The sequence below is a fragment of the Salmo salar genome, chromosome ssa20 (assembly GCF_905237065.1).
Source record: "Salmo salar chromosome ssa20, Ssal_v3.1, whole genome shotgun sequence".
In the NCBI taxonomy this organism is placed as follows: Eukaryota; Metazoa; Chordata; class Actinopteri; order Salmoniformes; family Salmonidae; genus Salmo; species Salmo salar.
The window spans coordinates 25,597,477-25,618,379 of NC_059461.1; the positions used below are offsets into that span (position 1 = coordinate 25,597,477).

At 42.2% G+C, this 20,903-nt stretch overlaps 2 protein-coding genes across 3 annotated transcripts in view; both read right to left on the minus strand.

Annotated features, from left to right (window-relative positions):
- LOC106579838 (PDZ and LIM domain protein 2) overlaps nucleotides 1-9,297 on the minus strand; it is a 57,607-nt gene extending 48,310 nt beyond the window's left edge. Inside the window, exon 1 of one of the 2 annotated variants that reach the window (XM_014160100.2) lies at nucleotides 8,891-9,297. The gene's annotated coding sequence lies outside the window, so the exon portion shown is untranslated. The remainder of the gene's footprint in view (nucleotides 1-8,890) is intronic. The other variant, XM_014160099.2, reaches the window with a different exon arrangement.
- A 4,634-nt stretch (nucleotides 9,298-13,931) lies between these two features.
- The window catches only part of LOC106579837 (vinexin), a 33,959-nt gene continuing 26,987 nt past the window's right edge, over nucleotides 13,932-20,903 (minus strand). Inside the window, exons 13-21 of the mRNA XM_045703361.1 lie at nucleotides 20,608-20,731; nucleotides 19,558-19,646; nucleotides 18,757-18,815; nucleotides 18,390-18,436; nucleotides 18,025-18,139; nucleotides 17,812-17,937; nucleotides 16,413-16,999; nucleotides 16,167-16,273; nucleotides 13,932-15,608 (exon numbers count right to left, since the gene is read on the minus strand). Coding sequence (XP_045559317.1) covers nucleotides 15,547-15,608; nucleotides 16,167-16,273; nucleotides 16,413-16,999; nucleotides 17,812-17,937; nucleotides 18,025-18,139; nucleotides 18,390-18,436; nucleotides 18,757-18,815; nucleotides 19,558-19,646; nucleotides 20,608-20,731 — 1,316 coding nt within the window. The 3' untranslated portion in view covers nucleotides 13,932-15,546. The remainder of the gene's footprint in view (nucleotides 15,609-16,166; nucleotides 16,274-16,412; nucleotides 17,000-17,811; nucleotides 17,938-18,024; nucleotides 18,140-18,389; nucleotides 18,437-18,756; nucleotides 18,816-19,557; nucleotides 19,647-20,607; nucleotides 20,732-20,903) is intronic.

Consider the following 20,903-nt stretch of genomic DNA (forward strand, 5'->3'; position numbering starts at 1 on the left):
GTAAAAAAAGAAAACGGTGGATTATTTTATTCTGGTGACATCTCCCTGCAATGGCGGTGCAATAAAAAGCACCCACACTACGGGGAGGAATTAAAGTAACGAAGTAATACATATGGCTCACATGTCTTCACTCATCAGGTAACCAGAAGTTCATTATTAATTGGCCACAGAGTGTTGGTCCAGTAACAAAGGTTGCTGGTTCGAATCCCTGAGCAGGCTAGGTGAAAAATCTGTCAATGTGTCCTTGAGCAAGGCACCCTAATTGCTCCTGTAAGTCACTCTGGATAAGAGTGTCTGCTAAATGACTAAAGTGTACTTACAGTAGGAAATATAAACTGGTAGGTCCAGTGATCAAATACCTCACTTCCGCTGTGCTACACCTGCCTACCAAATACCAGGGACATTTTATCTGCACTTTATATGCAGTATCATCCAGAGTTTCAGTTGTGAAATTTGGTGTCAAAGGTGAATGAAGCAATAATGAGTTTGATAAAGGCTGTGGAAATCAACTGCACAGACAGACGTGAAGGCTGCATTCAGTTTCAAGTGGGGAATGATCCATCTGAGGAGAGTTAAAACTGTCATACTCAAATGAAAAAGCCCCCAGGCACTTGTCATGTTTTTGAGTGAGCAGCCCATCAGGGTAAAGGTACGAGACACACACACAGGACAGAGCAGAACAGCTCAAGTATTCTGGTGTTGGACTCCAGACTGTTCCTCACTGCTCAAACACGCACTGCATGGTGCCAGCGGTGTTCAACAGACAGGCAGATTAAAATCAATTAGCTTTAGCCACTGGTAAGCCTGGGTTACCGACTGTACACTCAGCGACTAGCCTCTTCTATACACAACATGGAAACGCTTCCTAGTACACAACATAACACAGGGGCAGGAGAGGGTCACTGCTGTCAACTTGGTAGAGTGAGATACAGGAGTGTCCACTGGTGGCACTGAGTCTGGGGCTTGGGAGGGAGTAACCTGGAGACCAATTCACCACCACAAGTGCCATACCTTTGACACAATGAAACTTGTCTAAAGTAATCCCTCCCTGTGAATTCTTCTTTGTTTACCGTCACTTCAAAACTACGTAATTGTGAAAGTGGGTGTGGGTCCTGCTAAAACAGGTCTGTGATATCATCTACAATTTAGCAGAAGTAAGTATAGCAAGATAATGCTAACACACCTTTGGGTGAGTCTGGTTTCATGTGCACGTCACTAAACCACAATTATGGCAGGGTTTCTCTATTCTGATTGATGTGCTTTAAAGATGAGTCTTGTTGGCTAGCACAGAGAAGATGCCAGGCCTGGATATGAACATGTCTGTTTATGCACCATGCTCAGCTCACACTCCTCACCTTTCCCACTGGTTTCTACAGAACCAGGTTTTACACAGGCCTTTTTCCTGGAAGTCAGTGACAAAATTGATTGGAGCAGAACTTTTTTGTGCTAATGCAGAGGGAATGGCATGATTCAATCTGCAGATGTACTTCATCTCAACTTGCTCCTGGCTGAACTTTAATGCAGAGAAACACACAGATCCATTGCTGTGGTTGAAGCAGAATGGTCTGGGTATGATTCACACATGGAAATCTCTCGCTTGTGGCAATTTACCTCTGAACTTTCCATAGCCTTTGTGAGTGTTCTTGTCTTGCTGATGTCCTGTAATGTTTTCAAGCACACTCCCTTTCGTGAGGAGGACTGTGGCTGATGGACACCCGTCCTGCCGCCTGCCCTGACACACACCCATTGAATAGAGAGAGGAATGCCATGGAAAGCCTCTCCCTGTGTTAAATGTGGAATTACATTCTCAACATTCTAACACTAATCACACGCAGTGACTTCATCAAGTAAAATTGCCATCACTAAGGTGATGAGGACATATCAAACAATAACAGAATAGATAAGAAAAGAATGGGGTGTTGCTGAAGGGAGATGAGTGACTAAGATCTTCCTAGGTTGTGTGAGACCTATATTACCATCTAATACTGAGCTGCAGGTTACTCCCTCTTAATTAAAAAGGAAAACTTGACAGTGTTCATATTTAGCCTAACTTATCTCCAATACATCTCTGGAATTTCAATGTCATTATGAATTTAACCTTTTACGCAAGGGACATAATTATTTTATCAAGGTTCTTTATATACTATCCTAAAAACCACCATGCCACATAGCTAGCAGCTAATGTTACTACTGTACTTGGTACAGTAGCCATGGTTGTGTCAGTTGTGTGGCTTCAGAGTGCACTGGCTCCACTTCTCACTCCTTCCCAGCAGCATCATCTGAGGATCATGTTACTGGTGTCATCACTATACAGATTGCTGTAGGGAGTCAGACCCCCTCACCACATCCCCTACACAGACCATATTAACTACTGCTGTACACACCTTTTCTATTTTTATACTGTCCATACACAGTGCACACAGTAATTATTGGGACAGCATTTTTTCTTATTTTGGCTCTGTACTCCAGCGCTTTGAAGTTATACAGTGACTAAGGAGTCAAAGTGCAGACTGGTAGCCTTCATTTGAGAATATTGTCATCCAAATCAGGTGAACCGTTTAGAAACTAAAGCAGTTTTTGTAAATAGTCCCCCCCATTTTGAAAGGGACCAAATGTATTGGGACACATTTAATTATATGTAGTCATTAAAAAGTAGTCAACAATTTTGTATTTGGTCCCATATTACTAGCACGCAATGATTACATCTGGCTTGTGACTCTACAAACTTTTTGGATGCATTTGGTTTGTTTGCATTTCAGATTATTTTGTGGCCAAATATATTTATGAATGGTAAAATAGAATATGTTTTAAAACACTTACGTTAATGTGGATGCTACCATGATTACGGATAGTCCTGAATGAATTGTGAATAAATTAATTGTGAATTATGATTGAGGAAGTTCGGACAAATATCACCCCCAAAAATAAAATAAAAAATTAAATGCTAACACCTCCAGTTATTGTAATGGTGAGAGGTTAGCATGTCACCATTTCATGTAATCATGGTATCTATCGAACATCTCATTCCAGAATCATGGGCATTAATAGGGAGTTGGTTCCCCCTTTGCTGTTATAACAGTCTCTAGTCTTCTGGGAAGGCTTTCCATTAGATGTTGGAACATTGCTGGGGGGGGGGGACTTGCTTCCATTCAGCCACAAGAGCATTAATGAGGTCGGGCGATCAGGCCTGGCTCACAGTCGGCGTTCCAATTCAGCCCAAAGGTGTTCGATGGGTTCGAGGTCAGGGCTATGTGCAGGCCAGTGAAGTTTTTCCACACCGATCTCGATAACCCATTTCTGTATGGACCTCACTTTATGCATGGGGGCATTGTCATGCTGAAACAGGAAAGGGCCTTCCCCAAACTGTTGCCACAAATATGGAAGCACAGAATTGTCTACAACGCCATTGTATGCTGTAGCATTAAGATTTCCCTTCACTGGAACTAAGGGGCATAGCCCGAACCATGAGAGCCCCAGACCATTATTCCACCTCCACCAAACTTTACAGTTAGCACTATTTATTCAAACAGGTAACGTTCTCCTGACTGCCAGATGGTGAAGCATGATTCATCACTCCAGAGAATGCTTTTCCACTGCTCCAGAGTCCAATGGTGGCAAGCTTTACACCCCTCCAGCTGACGCTTGGCATTGCGCATGGTGATCTTAGGCTTGCATGCGGCTGCTCAGCCATGGAAACCCATTTCATGAAGCTCCTGATGAACAGTTATTGTGCTGATGTTGCTTCCAGAGGCAGTTTGGAAATCGGTAGGTAGGACAGATCGTTTTTTTTACGCGCTACGTGCTTCTGTTCTGTGTGCTTGTGTGGCCTACCACTTCGCGGCTGAGCCGTTGTTGCTCCAAGACATTTCACAATAACAGCACTTATAGTTTGACCAGGGCAGCTCTAGTATGGCAGAAAATTGATAAACTGACTTGTTGGAAAGTTTACACCCTATGACAGCGCCACGTTGAGTCACTGAGCACTTCAGTACATGCCATTCTACTGCCAATGTTTGACTATGGAGATTGCATTGCTGTGTGCTTGATTTTATTACACCCGTCAGCAACGGATGTTATTGAAATAATTGAATCCATGGATTCAGCTTAGAAATGTCCTTGTTTTTGAAAGAGAAGCACAATTTTTGTCCATTAAAATAACATCAAAATGATCAGAAATACAGTGTAGACATTGTTAATTAATGTTGTAAATGACTACTGTAGCTGGAAAAGGCTTTATTTTATGGAATATCTACATAGGCATACAGAGGCCTATTATCAGCAACCATCACTCCTGTGTTCCAATGGCACGTTGTTAGGTAATCCAAGTTGATCATTTTAAAAGGCTAATTGATCATTAGAAAACCATTATGCAATTGTTAGCACAGTTGAAAACTATTGTTCTGATTAAAGAAGCAATAAAACTGGCCTTCTTTAGAAAAGTTGAGTATATGGAGCATAAGCATTTGTAGGTTCAATTACAGGCTCAAAATAGTCAGAAACAAAGAAATTTCTTCTGAAACTCGTCAGTCTATTCTTGTTCTGAGAAATGAAGGCTATTCCATGCGAAAAATTGCCAAGAAACTGAAGAGCTCGTACGAAGCTGTGTACTACTCCCTTCACAAAACAGCGTAAACTGTCTAACCAGAATAGAAAGAGGAGTGGGAGACCCCAGTGGACAACTGAGCAGGAGGATAAGTACATTAGTGTCTAGTTTGAGAAACAGATGCCTCACAAGTCCTCACCTGGCAGCTTCATTAAATAGTACCCGCAAAACACCAGTCTCAACGTCAACAGTGAAGAGGCGGCCAAGGCAGAGTGCAAAGTAAACACTGTACCTCAGACTGGCCAATAAAAATAATAGATTAAGATGGGCAAAAGAAGACAGACACTGGACAAAGGAACTCTGCCTATAAGGCCAGCATCTCAGAGTCGTCTAATGGGCCTCTGTACGCGTTTCCAGCTACAAAAGTCATTTATAACATTAACAATGTCTACACTGTATTTCTGATCAATTTGATGTTATTTTAAAAATTGACAAAATGAGCTTTTCTTTCAAAAAACAAGGACATTTATAAGGGACCCCAAACATTTGAACGGTAGTATGCATGTACAGTTGAAGTCAGAAGAATACATACACTTAGGTTGGAGTCATTAAAACTCGTTTTTCAACCACTCCACAAATTTCTTGTTAACAAACTATAGTTTTGGCAAGTCGGTTAGGACATCTACTTTGTGCATGACACAAGAAATGTTTCCAACAATTGTTAACAGACAGATTATTTCACTGTAATCACAACTCCAGTGGGTGAGAAGTTTACATACACTAAGTTGACTGTGCCTTTAAATAGCTTGGAAATTTTCAGAAAATGATGTCATGGCTTTAGAAACTTCTGATAGGCTAATTGACATCATTTGACTCAATTGGAGGTGTACCTGTGGATGCATTTCAAGGCCTACCTTCAAGCTCAGTGCCTCTTTGCTTGACATCATGGGAAAATCAAAAGAAAATCAGCCAAGACCTCAAATTGTGGACTACCACAAATCTGGTTCATCCTTAGGAGCAATTTCCAAATGCCTCAAGGTACCACGTTCATCTGTACAAACAATAGTACGCAAGTATAAACACCATGGGACCACGCAGCCGTCATACCGCTCAGGAAGGAGATGCGTTCTGTCTCCTAGAGATTAACGTATTGTGGTGCAAAAAGTGAAAAATAATCCCAGAACAGCAGCAAAAGACCTTGTGAAGATGCTGGAGGAGACAGGTACAAGAGTATCTATATCCACAGTAAAACGAGTCCTACATCGACATAACCTGAAAAGCCGCTCAGCAAGGAAGAAGCCACTGCTCCAAAACCGCCATAAAATAAACCAGACAACGGTTTGCAACTGCACATGGGGACAAAGACAGTACTTTTTGGAGAAATGTCCTCTGGGATGAAACAAAAATAGAACTGTTTGGCCATAATGACCATCGTTACATTTGGAGGAAAAATGGGGATACTTGCAAGCCAAAGAACACCATCCCAACCGTGAAGCACGGGGTGGCAGCATCATGTTGTGGAGGTGCTTTGCTGCAGGAGGGACTGGTGCACTTCACAAAATAGATGGCATCATGAGGAGGAAAATTATGTGGATATTTTAAAGCAACATCTCAAGACATCAGTCAGGAAGTTAAAGCTTGGTTGCAAATGGGTCTTCCAAATGGACAATGACCCCAAGCGTACTTCCAAAGTAGTGGCAAAATGGCTTAAGGACAACAAAGTCAAGGTATTGGAGTGGCCATCACAAAGCCCTGACCTCAGCCTATAGAAAACTTGTGGGCAGAACTGAAAAAGGTGTGCGAGCAAGCGAGGCCTACAAACCTGACTCAGTTACACCAGCTCTGTCAGGAGGAATGGGCCAAAATTCACCCAACTTATTGTGGGAAGCTTGTGGAAGGCTACCCGAAACGTTTGACCCAAGTTAAACAATTTAAAGGCAATGCTACCAAATACTAATTGAGTGTATATTTAACTTCTGACCCACTGGGAATGTGATGAACGAAATAAAAGCTGAAATAAATAATTGTCTCTACTATTATTCTGACATTTCACATTCTTAAAATAAAGTGGTGATCCTAACTGACCTAAGACAGGGAATTTTTACTAGGATTAAATGTCAGGAATTGTGAAAAACTGAGTTATATATATATGCCATCCCAGACTGACAATGCTCATTCTGATATTGCTCATTTTCATATTTCTTATTGGTCTGTGTGTATTGTTAATGTGTTTCTAGGTATTACTGCACTGTTGGAGCTAGAAACATCAGCATTTCGCTGCACCTGCAATAACATCTGCAAATCTGTGTACGAGATTTGATTTTAAGACTTCTGAACCACTGAGGCAGTCACAGGAAAGTTTACCACTGCTTTGTCAAGTTGATCACATGCACGTCGTTTTAAATAGCCTGTTGCAACGACAAGTCTCTGCAGCTCATTCAAAGTCTAAAGCCATGTCAGGCAGTGGTTACACACACACAGCTCTTACAGAGAGGAGAAACAGACAAAGACATGGCAATTGATGTTTCAATTCAATTGAAATGTCTAAGTATTTAAAGGATGTCAACATGAGCCAGTCAGTCACCCAGTGACACTCGTCTGTTTCAGCTAAGACAGCAACTAAGAAAACCACAATGCTCGAAACAAGAGAACAAGCAACAGTGAAGCTTTCATCATATATACTCCACCTGAGTGCAACTTCCTCCACAACTGCAACTTCATGCATGTTGCTTCTTGTGATTCAGGAGAAAAGCTCTACACAATAGAGCCTATAGCAAACATCATTAGTGTTGTTCATATAAAGAAAAACAAGAGGAATGGCCAAATATATATACTGTTTCCACAACAGCTTAAATTAGATGGCTACTGTCCTACATTCTCCAAAAATGTAGGCTCCTACTTGTCCAAAATTACTGTGGTCTGTTTTGTCCCTGGACTGTTTGTCTGTGAACTGTTTGTGCTATGGCCCTGCACACTAAGAACAGCAGAACCATCAGGAAATAGACAATTGAAAACAAGAGGGGGGGAGTTGGGGGCAGCAAGCACATGAAAGGTTGCAGTGAACAAACACAATGGAGAGTTACAGGTACAGTGCAAACAGCAGGGAGGGGGAATGGGGCAGGGGGGGGTTTGAGTGGGGCTTGGGTTGAGAGCAACAGTTTTGGGAAACACTTCCAGCTTTTTCCCACCCATTCAAAATGCCCAGTAATTAAATCTACCAGTGTTAGAGTGGTATTTTTTTGTTGTTGTAATTGTGGCAGACGGGAAGGGGGTTGTGAGTTCGCCTTAAAAATCAGTCCAGCAGAGAAAAAAAATTGCCAGTTTTCCAGCAAATTTCCTGCAACTACATTTTGCCATTACTATTTCTGTGTTCTTATGCTCAAACATAACAAAACCAATGGGGACTCCAATCGGGGCCCCTGGGCATATACCCTGCATGCCCTGTCAGTAATCCAGCCATGACAAAAATACTCCTAAATTCATCATTAGGGAATTTTCATATCTCCTTGACTGTCTAGATTTTATTTAGGTGATTTCTAGTTCTTAAAAAGATGACACACACTTTCTGTCTGGGTAAAGTAATTTAAGTTTACACTGAAGCGTTTTTCTATCCCAAAAATGTGTGTGTGGTGGGAGTATAAAGTATACAGTGGGAGTATAACTGGTAGGATATAAATCTTAACTCAATAGTAGATTGTGTGTTTTGCTATTTACACATTAGGAAAGCAATCAGATTGGTATCAGATATACCAAAGAATTGGCAAAATATCTAAATTAGGCCACCTGTGTAAACACAGCCAATGAAATCTAAAATGATGCTGGTGGCAACTATTCCTTCTTTTCAGTGACAGTTAAGAAATCTCGGTCAATCCAACGGGTGGAGGTCTGAGACAGGCACAGTCAAGCCTGTTGTGAGTTTGGGTATAAATCCAAGATACACAAAACATTGTTCTGGTTCAGATGGCTTGGGGCACTGTGGCTACATTAACACAGGCAGCCCAATTCTGATCTTTTCTCATCAATTGGTCTTTTGACCAATCAGATCATTAATTGGACAGATCAGAAATGGACTGCCTGTTAACGGAGCCTTAAATTAGCAATCAAGCGAATAATTACACAAACCAAGGTGTACAGACAATTTGACAGCATCAACAAGAACACTTGTATCTAATGTTTGTAGGTATAGGCCAGCATAAATTGCATATATTCAGATACATTATTTCTTATCGTTTGTCTAAATAAAGTGAAATGAGGCCTAATTGAATCAAACGATTGATCCCTAGCCTATAGCCTAGTGTGAATTGACCGGTAATGGGAGACATACAGAAAGTAGCCTATTACACTTACCTAAATCAATCCAGTTGGTCAATAAATCAGTGATAGTCGAATTGTGTCCGTACACCGGCAGATCCAACACCGGGGCTCTCCCGATGAATAATAGCCTATCACAAGTCAAAAACTCATAGACAGTACTAAAAGAGCGCAGGACCAGAAACACTCCACCCCTTGCGCGCAAGTCGCCTCCAAAAATACAGAAAAATTAGGTTTTCAATGTCCGTTCTATCTGCTCACAGGTATCGCAGCCTTCTCTGAGAGCAATTCGCGCTACTATGTTGTCAGTGTGATGAAAAACCTCTGGGTCTGAAAAGAAGACTTCTGAAATGGACTTCTATTGCTGGGTACTGGATACAGAAGTGATATGAAACCACCTGTGGTCACCCATATAATGGCTCGTAGTGCCACGTGCTGTTATGAAAATAAAGGCACGAGCACGCTGGGCGTGTCTGGGATACTGGAAGGGTGGGTGATAATTGAGATATTACATAGGGTAATGGCTAGAAGAGATCCAGCTTTTGTCAAATGAATGCCAAAAGGTGCATTTTTTTGCGTTTTAGCTAACCCTAACTAGTTTTCTAACCTTAACCCAATTCTCATAACCTGCTGCGTAAATTCTAATCTGCAACGAAAATTCAAATCTGACGTTAATTTGACAAAAACTTGATCATTCTTGCCTTGACCAGGCCATAGGGCCTTGCACATTTGTCTTAGTGCGCCATCTGCAGATAATACATAGCATTACAAAATTCAACTGCTCCATAGGGATCCCAAAATACAATAGGTCTAAATATGCCTACGCCGACACATGCCATCCAGCGAAGGGAGGTAGGTGATACTGTAGGTATGCATAGAATGCAAGATTTGCAATTGGTACGGGATTTATTGAATAGCCTAAAGGTGCAGAAAGTAGTGACAACTGCATTCATGTACTTACAAGAAAATACACGTCGGCTTAATGTCACTTCACACTTATTAACTTGTAGCTAAATGAATTGGCTTAAGTCAGCCCAAACTTGACATAAAGTACCATACCATCTGTTCCACTCCATCCAACCTGAAAATCTGAAACCAACTGAGCTTCTGTGTCAGGAAGCATGCACTATTAATATAGGCCTACTATCCCCATAACATCCCTCTTACATTACCATGTTGGCACAAAAAGACTCAATACATGGATGTGTGATTGAAAAAGGACAACAAGTACACTCTTTTCGGCTGTCCCCATAGGATAACCTTTTGAAGAACCCTTTTGGCTTCAGGTAGAAGCTTTTTGGGTTCCATGTAGAACTCTTTCCACAGAGGGACCAAAAATGGTTATCCTATGGGGACAGCCAAAGAACCCTTTTGGAATCCTTTTAGGCGTGTAGGAAAGCAAAACATGACAATAAACACTATTATGAGAATTGCAAACTTTTCTCAAAACTAACCTCCCCCTTGGCTGCAGGGACAATGGATAGCTCTTGCTGAGCAAGTGCATACAGGCAATCCCCTGGAGAACAAAGAATGTCCAAAGTGATTGGCCACTAGATAATTAAAGATGCGTTCCAGATCGAGGTTAGTTTGACTTTTAGCCATTAGTTCTGAAATTAGGACACACGAGCCAAAACGGGCCACCAAAAAATTGTGCACAATTGTGTATAATGTCATCGATTTTGTATGATATGCTACATCCTGCTTTTTTTGTGTGAGCAATTTGCATGACATGTTACGAATTCCAATTTGTACAATAAGTTCAGAATTTGTAAGTGCATTTGTACAATATGTTACTAATTTGTGTAAGTGCTTAAGGTCCCATTCTACTGACTCTTGAACGCTTTTCTTGAGCCGCCTACTGTAATGGTTAGTGAAATTACTTTCAGAGTGGTTGCAGATCCCACTTTTCTGGACCCCTCTTCCCAACAGCCAAAGGTCCCGAAGCTTCTGCTCATGTGCAGGATTCTCTACTTTAGTTTACAGGCTACTCTGACGATTGGTGCATAATTGAATAAAGTTAGATGAAAAATGAATCAATGTCTACAAGTTCCCATAATGATAGTAGGCCTATTCTACATAACAGAACTGAATATAATAGCATAGTATAACGTCACTGTATGAAGCAAAAAAAATATGATGAGATTTTAGGATGTTTGTGTGAATGGTCGCATTTTTCTGCCAAACCACCGATGCGACCCTTTACCAAGGACTGTGGGCTCTCCCTCTCCGTGGCCGAAGTGAGTAAGACATTTAAACGTGTTAACCCTCGCAAGGCTGCAGGCCCAGATGGCATCCCTAGCCAAGTCCTCAGAGCATGCGCAGACCAGCTGGCTGGTATGTTTACGGACATATTCAGTCTCTCCCTATCCCAGTCTGCTGGCCAAAGTTGGCCACCATTGTTCCTGTACCCAAGAACGCAAAGGTAACTGAACTAAATTACTATCGCCCTGTAGCACTAAACATCTGTCATCATGAAGTGCTTTGAGAGACTAGTCAAGGATCATATCACCTCCACCTTACCTGTCACCCTAGACCCACTTCAATTTGCTTACTGCCCCAATAGGTCCACAAATGATGCAATCACCATCACACTGCACACTGCCCTATCCCATCTGGACAAGATGAAAACCTATGTAAGAATGCTGTTCATTGACTATAGCTCAGCATTCAACACCATAGTACCCTCCAAGCTCATCATTAAGCTTAAAGCCCTGGGTCTCAACCCCGCCCTGTGCAATTGGGTCCTGGACTTCTTGACGAGCCGCCCCCAGGTGGTGAAGGTAGGAAACAACATCTCCACTTCGCCGATGCTCATCACTGGGGCCCCACAAGGGTGTGTGCTCAGCCCCCTCCTGTACTCCCTGTTCACCCTTGACTGTGTGGCCATGCACGCCTCCAACTCAATCATCAAGTTTGCAGACGACAAAACAGTAGTAGGCTTGATTACCAACAACGACGAGACAGCCTACAGGGAGGAGGTGAGGGCTCTCGGAGTGTGGTGTCAGGAAAATAACCTCTCAATCAACAAAACAAAGGAGATGATTGTGGACTTCAGAAAACAGCAGAGGGAGCACCCCCCTATCCACATCGACAGGACAGCAGTGGAGAAGGGGGAAAGTTCTTCGGCGTACATATCACTGACAAACTGTCAGGTCCACCCACACAGACAGTGTGGTGAAGAAGGCGCAACAGTGCCTCTTCAACCTCAGGAGGCTGAAGAAATTTGGCTTGGCACCTAAAACCCTCACAAACTTTTACAGACACAGAATTGAGAGCATCCTGTTGGGCTGTATCACTGCCTGGTACTGCAACTGCACCACCCACAACCGCAGGGCTCTCCAGAGGGTGGTGCAGTCTGCACAACACATCACTGTGGGCAAACTACCTGCCCTCCAGGACACCTACAGCACCCGATGTCACAGGAAGGCCAGAAGATCATCAAGGACAACAACCACCCGAGCCACTGCCTGTTCACCCCGCTACCATCCAGAAGGCGAGGTCAATACAGGTGCATCAAAGCTGGGACCGAGAGACTGAAAAACAGCTTCTATCTCAAGGTATCAGACTGTTAAACAGCCATCACAAGCACAGAGAGGCTGCTGCCTGCATACTGACTTGAAATCATTGGCCACTTTAATAAATAGAACACTAGTCACTTTAATAATGCCACTTTAATAATGTTTACATATCTTGCATTACTCATCTCATATGTATATACTGTAATTTACACTATCTATTGCATCTTAGCCTGTGCCACTCTGACATTGCTCATCCACATATTTATATATTCTTATTCCATTCCTTACTTAGATTTGTGTGTATTAGGTATTTGTTGTGGAATTTTTAGATATTACTTGTTAAATATTGCTGCACTGCTTTTCACTACACTCACAATAACATCTGCTAACCATGTGTATGTGACCAATAACATGTATTCAAAACAACACTGTAGGCTACTTCGAAACAACACTATGACTCAAGAAGATCTAAATGCATATCCCCATGAAACTGAGACTCTGTGTTTAAAGTAGAGAGTCCCGCACATGCGCAGAAGCTTCGGGACCTTTAGATGTCTGGAAGAAGGGTTCAGAAAAGTCGTATCCGCAGACTCTGCCAATTCATTTTGGCAGGGAAATTATCTCTAGCAATTTGCTGTAGGCCTAACGAGCTAGGCGACAGGGGATATGGAGACATGAATATGTTGCCAAAACACAGTCTGCTCAGACATGAGTCCCTGCCCAAGCATTTGCTTTTCGTAAACACTATTTGCAATTGCAAAATCAATGCAACATGAAATCAACTACATACACATTAATGGAAATAAACGCTGCAAAAAACTAGAGAATGTCCAACTGTATTTAGCAACTTGAGATAACAGTCGCTTTCCTTTACCGAGCCATTGCTGATGGATGCCAGATCTTATAACACCTGGATAGGCATTTTACGTATCAGCTAAGCACGTGATGGTCGTGTTTCTCTCATCAGACGTTGCTGACCCATGCTAGATCTTACAACACCTTGATAGGAATTTTAGATATCAACTCATCACAGCGTATGTTATAACAATCTGGTGCCCGGCACCACTGTCGATGACGTGGCACCCATTGGTTGATGCACGCAAGTCCTGAGCAGGGAACACGACCACATTGTAAGAAGAGGAAATGGAGCGCTAGCTATAGTCACATGTGCTGATGGTTGTCTCTGTGCTCATGATCACACTTTGGAATAAAATAGAACAGGCCTACGCATTTGTGGGAAATCTGCCTTTTCAGAGAGCAGAAACAGACTGTAAACTCATATTTATGAAGGAAATAGAGGTAGGCCTAACTCAGGGCTCTCCAACCCTGTTCCTGTAGAGCTACTATTCTATTGGTTTTCACTCCAACCCTAATCTAGCGCAGCTGAATCTAATAATTAGCTGGTTGATAAAATGAATCAGGTTACTTACAACTGGGGTTGGAGTGAACACCTTCAGGAGGGTAGCTCTCCAGGAACAGGGTCGGAGAGCCCTGGCCAAGCTACTTCACAAACGTCAAACTGCTCGGGTATCAATTTGAGTTACACATCAAAACCGGTCTATCACTTTATATGGTTTATTTGAATTACGTAATGTATGTGTATCATAGATATTGAAGAACATTGGTTGGTATTAAATGAAATATATTATGTTTAATCTGATACATGGTTAAAACCCTGTACAATCATATGTTGTGGCTAGAAAAGGTATGTTGCATTTTGACAATACCATTAATGAACAAAGCAGAGAAACATTTCATTTGGCAACATCATGATAGGGTTTGGATAAGTACATAAAATTATTGCTTAGTTGCTTCGTATTGACTTACAAACGTATATTTGCCATTGGTTACACTTGTATGCAGACCTCCGATTCGCTGTTTTAATGTATACTGTATGTCAAAGCAAATTGTTTAATTTTTAAAGCGACAGATTATAGAAACAGTAGTAAACAAACACAGTTTGCAGTAGAATTGAGCTACCAAATCAAATGTACAGTAGCCTAAGGAATCAATCTTCTGGTCCATCTTACTATTCACGCCTTTCTTTCTGAAATGTTTGAACACCATTGTGGGTTTTGATGTTGTAGCTGACAAGCAGGATTCATTTCAGAAAAGATCTGTGCTCCAAAGTGAAGCAATGGCATCTTTTTGCTATCCCTTAGGTCATGACCTGAAAATGTCAGTAGTTCCACTGAATTGATACAATTGGTGTAGCTCCACTTCTGTTCTGTCAAGACATTCCGTGTTGCATTCACTTGGGGGGGTTAACGTCAACATACCACCTCCTCCTCTTCTCCACCATCACATTCAACTTCCACTTTAACACTCAAAACCTCCTCTGTTCCCAACAGAAATACAAGCTGCACAAATGGCTGACTGAATCATTACATGTGAGATTAATTAAAGATGTAAGTAGCGAACAATAACACACTGAAGGACATGAAGACGTTGCCTTGATTGTTTGCTCTGCTGCATAGAGTACTAATACAATCTTGAACAAATGGAGAGTCAGCAGAACTATTTCGTAACCAAGCAACAAATGTTTTATGCCATTGTTTCAAATAATAAAGTGATCCATTCATGTATATTGGACGGTCATATCAGTGCTGTAGCCTCGGACACACCCAGGACGCATTTATTGATCTGAAATCAAAGTGTAGGAAGACATTTAAAAGGCAACATTCATTCTGTCTACATTATAGAGAACATTCTCAGGCATTTGTGTCTGTGATGGCACTTGGGTGACAAAGTGCAGCAGGTGCATGCTAAGCCGAACACTCCATAGAAGTAGCTGAACTGTACTGAAGGAATGTAATTTGAGTTGTAGTCAATGAGGACAAAGTTCTTTCTTTATACTGTACCTGGAACAGTATAATCAGCATTCATTCTATCCATTCAAGCAGTGTCTGTGAAAATCACTCCAACACTATTCAGTGATGGACCACATGCTGGGGGTGAGGTGTCAAACCACACAGTGTTCCTACCTCCAGACTAGCTGCACACTGGTCAACAGCTGTGGTCACTGGCTGATGTGAACATGCAGACCTGACTAAACCAGGTTGGTGACAGTGGGTGTTGGGGTAAGGGGTTGATCATATGGCTGCTGGTTGATCTAATAGTCATGTGTCCACTACAGTCCATGTGGTTGTGGAGTGGACAGGTAGGGTGAAGCAGTTACACTGGTGTCACATAGTTCCCTGGGAAAGTCCCAAAGGCATGTGTCCTTTCTGACGTACCTAAGGAAAGAGCAGAGCACATTGTAAACCAAAAGATTGTTCTCTCCTACTTTACATCATACAGCCAAGACAACCCTGGTCCATTCATCTGACTACATAAGTAATACTTGTAATATCATTTGATGCCTGATAGAGGGCACACTTGTATTTCATTTGACTTAACTTAAAAGTGGCAATCAGCTGCCGAAACAATAACAAAATGTCCTCCGCAGCACATTCTGCAAAAAAGCTGAGGGGTGGGGCTGGAGAAATGTAAGCACTCTAAAATTCATAGACAGAGCTATGGATGCAAGGACAGACCATCCATGAAATAAACACAGTTTTAACCATGTTTTGAGGCTATATAGTGTTTGTTTACATTTTAGTTTGTTTACAAACATTTGTATAAAACAAGCTTATTTTTGGTGCTGATGGGGTATGATAGTTGAACTAAGCTCATGAGGCATTTATAAGTTACATTCTTCAAGAATCAATGGGTACATATCATTAATTTATAAAGTCCAAAAATATATGTAGCTACTGCAGATTGCCCCTTCAAGTCTTGTGTAAATGTCTTACCTACAAACCAGCCATCATCACACTTCTCCATCACTTGTACGATGTCCCCCTCTCTCAGTTCCAGCTCATCTCTGTTCTGTGGGTTGTAGTTGTAAACTGCTTTGTATCTGAGTGAGAGCACAGGCCAGGGTTTGGGATTTGATTTTTGGCAAGGTGAGTAGACTGTGGCAATGAAAAATGAGATAAACAGTACCTCAATCACGTTATATTAAATCACATTTTCATTGACAAAAACATTTGACTCACGGTTGGCGTTGCACTACTGTTGAGCCAGCATTGTTGGTCGTTTTTGTTTTGGGAATGTTGTTCGGGGCTGCTCCTCCCCTGTGGGCAGATGGGGACATCTGATTGGACGGTGAAGCAGCTCTGCCAATCGAGTTGTGCAAAGCCGGTTGTGCTCCTCCCCAGTGGTTGCTCTGGGGGGTGGGGGAGGCAGGCCCAGAAGTGGGGTGTGGCCAGTGATTGGGTGCTTCTTTGGATAGTGAGGGCTGGAGGGATGAACGTGAATGGGAAGCTACTGTCCCATGGGGTATGGGTGAGGACGGCTTCAGGGGGGAATATCCTGGTTCAGGGCTGCGGGAGGAGGGAGTCAGACTCAGAGGTGAGTGGGTCAAAGGAGAGCAGGGTGAGTGTAGAGGGCGTCCTGGACTCATTGGCTCTGGGGATGTGGGTGACATGGGGCATACTGGGTAGTCGTCAGATGATAATTTGGTGCGTGGCAACTTGTTAACCTGGACGTAGTTGGTGGGGAAGATGCCACTCCTGGTAGTCCCTGGGACCCGGCCCTCCAACCACCTGTCATCCACACGCCTGGTTACACTGATCACCTCTCCCTGAGAAAGAGGAGCAGGGACATCATGGTTCATGACAAAAGTACCATAACTCTCACGTAATCCATTCAAACCTCAGTGACAATTACCTATCTATGTAATTCTGAATACAGCTGTGTATCAACCATAAAGAAGAAAACACAGGCAGTGTGAGAGAGACACAGTAGAGAGGGAATACTTTGAATGATTAAAAGTTTCTAAAAGGACAGTCAACATTCTAAAGCTAAAGATGAGAGTAGAGTATTATTTTATTGATCCCAATTTGAGAAATTGTTTTATCACAGCATGCATCATCAATAACTTACAATGACAGGACACGCAACAATGACCAACACATGATAAAAAAAAAAAAAAACAAGACACAGAAAGGCACATGTACCATAGTATCCCACAGAAAGGCACATGTACCATAGTATCCCAAAAAGAATAGTCTGATTCAAGTGCTGTTTTCTAACCTACTCTGGGGGAAAAAACAGGCAACAACATTTTCCAATAGGAAGACCTCATAAAACAGGTTCATCAATTACACTCATTAAAAAAGCTGTGGGTAAAATGGCTGTGGGTAGAAATGGCCGTCTAAACCTCTCTGTGGAACATCTGGGCAGGATGGACCTGTAACTGAAGCTGCTCCTGTGTTGCATTACTGTGCTGTGGAGTGGGTGTGTGTCATTGTCCTGTCCCTGTGTTTTTACTTGCAGCCTTTTTATGAACATGTCCTGCATTGATTCCAGGCTGCAGCATGTAGCACTGGCTTTCTTCATGATTTAATACAGGTATTAGGGTGTTAAAGATAGAATACATAGTAGGATGCTCACTTTACGGAAGGACAGCTCAACAGGCAGGTCTGCATTGAAGGTGAACAGAGCCACTGCCTCGCCGTAATCCAGCACCTGGATGGTGGGAGACTTGATGGGTGTGGGCTTCTCTGTAGCAGGGACAATCTGTGGCGGAAAGGAGTGAGGTTCAGAATGACATGTGGAGGGCATCACATAAATCGACACTCAGAGGTTAGTTGGATGCACACCCACCTCCACATAGGTTGTGGGGAAGATACCGGCTCTCCCATGATGCTCTCCTTCAAACCAGTTGGCGTCTACCTGCCTGAGGATGTAAACAATGTCTCCCTTCTGTAGAGACAGTTCCCTAGGAAGAGGAGGAGAAAAGTCAGACTGTGGCTCGAGGGACATGCATTAGATTCATTGAAGACCTCAGCTTTACTAACTCGATATTAACATTATTGGGCTTTCTGAGAAAATCGGTTTGGTCAAATTAGGTTTGACTGGCCTAAATGTGATATAATTACATTGAGTGCGTTTCTTTTCACTGACAATACAGTTAAACGGACATGTGAGAGGGAATGGTTTGCAGCCGATCAGCAGGAATTATAACTCACTTCGGTGACTGAGCCTGGAAATTGAACTTGGCTCTTGCTGCTTTCATCTGTACAAACAGACACAAAAAAAGTTTATTGGTGAGATGTGAAAGTCTGCTTCTCACAAGGGCACAGGCCTGTTCCAGCTTGCAGTTGTTGATAGTTATAGCAAGATCCTAATCAGGGCAGCTAAAAGAAAACAAAACAATATGTTCATATATACAGATTATTTTCAGACCACAATACATAAAGCACTAAAACCTTCCGATGAATCTCACTCCTCAAAGATCATAGATACATTTTCAAAATGTTTTCACATTGTGTACAGTATACACAGGTATGTATAGTAATTGCATATCCCAACACCAAGAAGGGGAAAGACATCTACCTGCTTCTCCTGTCTTTTGGTTGGGAACTCCATGAATTCAGGTGCAGGGGAGATGCGTTCTATTGTAGAACAGCATGGAGACGTGGAGAGTAACATAGATGAGAGTGAGGAAACAAGACACGGGTCAAAAGAGTGGAGCAGAATCATAAGGTTTATGAGGAAATTGTATAGCCTCCCAATCCAGCTTTTGATGCTTTAAGAGTAATTATATCAAGTCGGTGGGAAGATATGTAAACATTGAATGAACCCTCTCCAGTTCAATGTATGTTCTTCTAAAGAAGCCAAACTTTTGGGCTGGTTCTCAGACTAATCTCCAAGAAAAACAGTTGGATAAAGCTGATCTTTAATCAAGGTTTCCGGCCCTAAGTCCCTATTTTCTGTGCTACCTCCCCACCCATACACTACAGCTCTTTCCATGCTAAAAGTAAGAAACCTCTCTCACTAACCCAGATCAGTTTTATATCAAATTCATTCAGACAGATCAGGAAAGTCTGCAGGAAATGACAAGGAATCACAAGACTTCAACAGTAGTCCCATATTGAATTACTGTATTCCGTTAGTAGAGGCTTTTTTTCCATGGAAGTGTCACTGATTAGATTTTAAACATTACCCAATATTAAAATGAATAAATTCCAACTACAGCATTCAAGTACACAGCAGTATTATACCTACTGTTACTAGTCTTTACTGGGCCATTTTACTGAGACTGCATGTTGAGTGGCCTAGCCTTAGCACCACTCTTTCTGAATAAAGGTTTTCATGTATGGATTGGATCCAGGATCAACTCCTACATAGCCTTACCATGTGTGGGACTAGGGGCTGCCCTCTGAGCAACAGCTGTTGTGGGGACAATGGGACGATGGAGAGGTTGCTTTGCTCCAGTCAAAGAGCTGGAAAAAATTACAGGAAAAGAGAACAGGTTTACTATATGACTGTATGCTCCCACAAACTCCAGTCAATTCGATGTTTCCCAACATTAACAGCCAACATGGTGGAGCTCCACACTGTATAAGGACAGGGTACTGTGTGCAGTAGTATATACATTTGTTATGCAGATTTAGCCTCTGGCCACAGCTGCTGGTTTGCATATAAAGATCAAACAAAGTTGAAACAGATAACAAAATTGAGAGAGAGGAGAGGAGAGAGAGAGAGAGAGAGAGAGAGAGAGAGAGAGAGAGAGAGAATTAGTCTGGGGACCTTCTGTCTTTGGAGAACTTATAGTCATCATCATAGTCGCTGACTTTACTACCATGTGTAAATGACAGGGAAAAATCATGCAGGGTTCTCCAATAAATGTGAAGTTGAAAGACATAGCAGCATGAGCAAATCAGTATCATTATTAAACACACAAGTATCTGAGAAAGTGCATTAGATCAGTAAACAGCTGTCCACTGTCTGAACCAGATAAACACAGTCACAGAAAGGCATCACACCTGCCTGTTGATCCAGTCAGAGTCTGGCAGCTGGCTGTGTCTGCCTGCAGCCAAGCAGAAGGCCTAGACAACAGGAAGCTGTAAAAACCTGCCATATTCTTACTGTTGTATGTTTCCATTTTACATCTCCTTAGCAACTGGCTCAGTAACCGGACTCTGAGGTCTCGAGGTAGGAAGGAGGTCGCTTTGCCAAAACGCATGAGCTCAGTTTAGCAAACAACAACTAGGAGAGATCTGTCCAAGAATGTATTACACAGTAGGCAAGAAATTAACTGAACTTCAACTTGTTAAAAAGGTATGTAGCTCAACTTTTAAGTATTCTATAAGTGTCTACTAGGCAGCAAGACTAACTTTATTTTGCTAAGTTGTCTCATTTCTAACTGATAGGGAACCAAAGACTGTAAAGACTGTAACTTACTGCAACAGTAGTGTGATGGACAAGTGCATGTATCCATAGTGGATGAAGAAATGTGTAACTGGATTAAGAACGTGGGAGTTGGGTTCAGAGGAGGTCTGGTATGTGGCCTCCAGCCAGCCTGGGGCTCAGCCATTAACCTGGCATGTCCTGGTGTTACTTCCCTCTGCAGTTCACACTGGCTTCATGCTGCACATTAACGACACAATCTAGGATCATTTTGGAGAATATCTTTAGAAAGTCACAAGCTTTTGAATTGCATTATCTTTAAAAACGGTATTGTTACTGTAGGGCAGTTA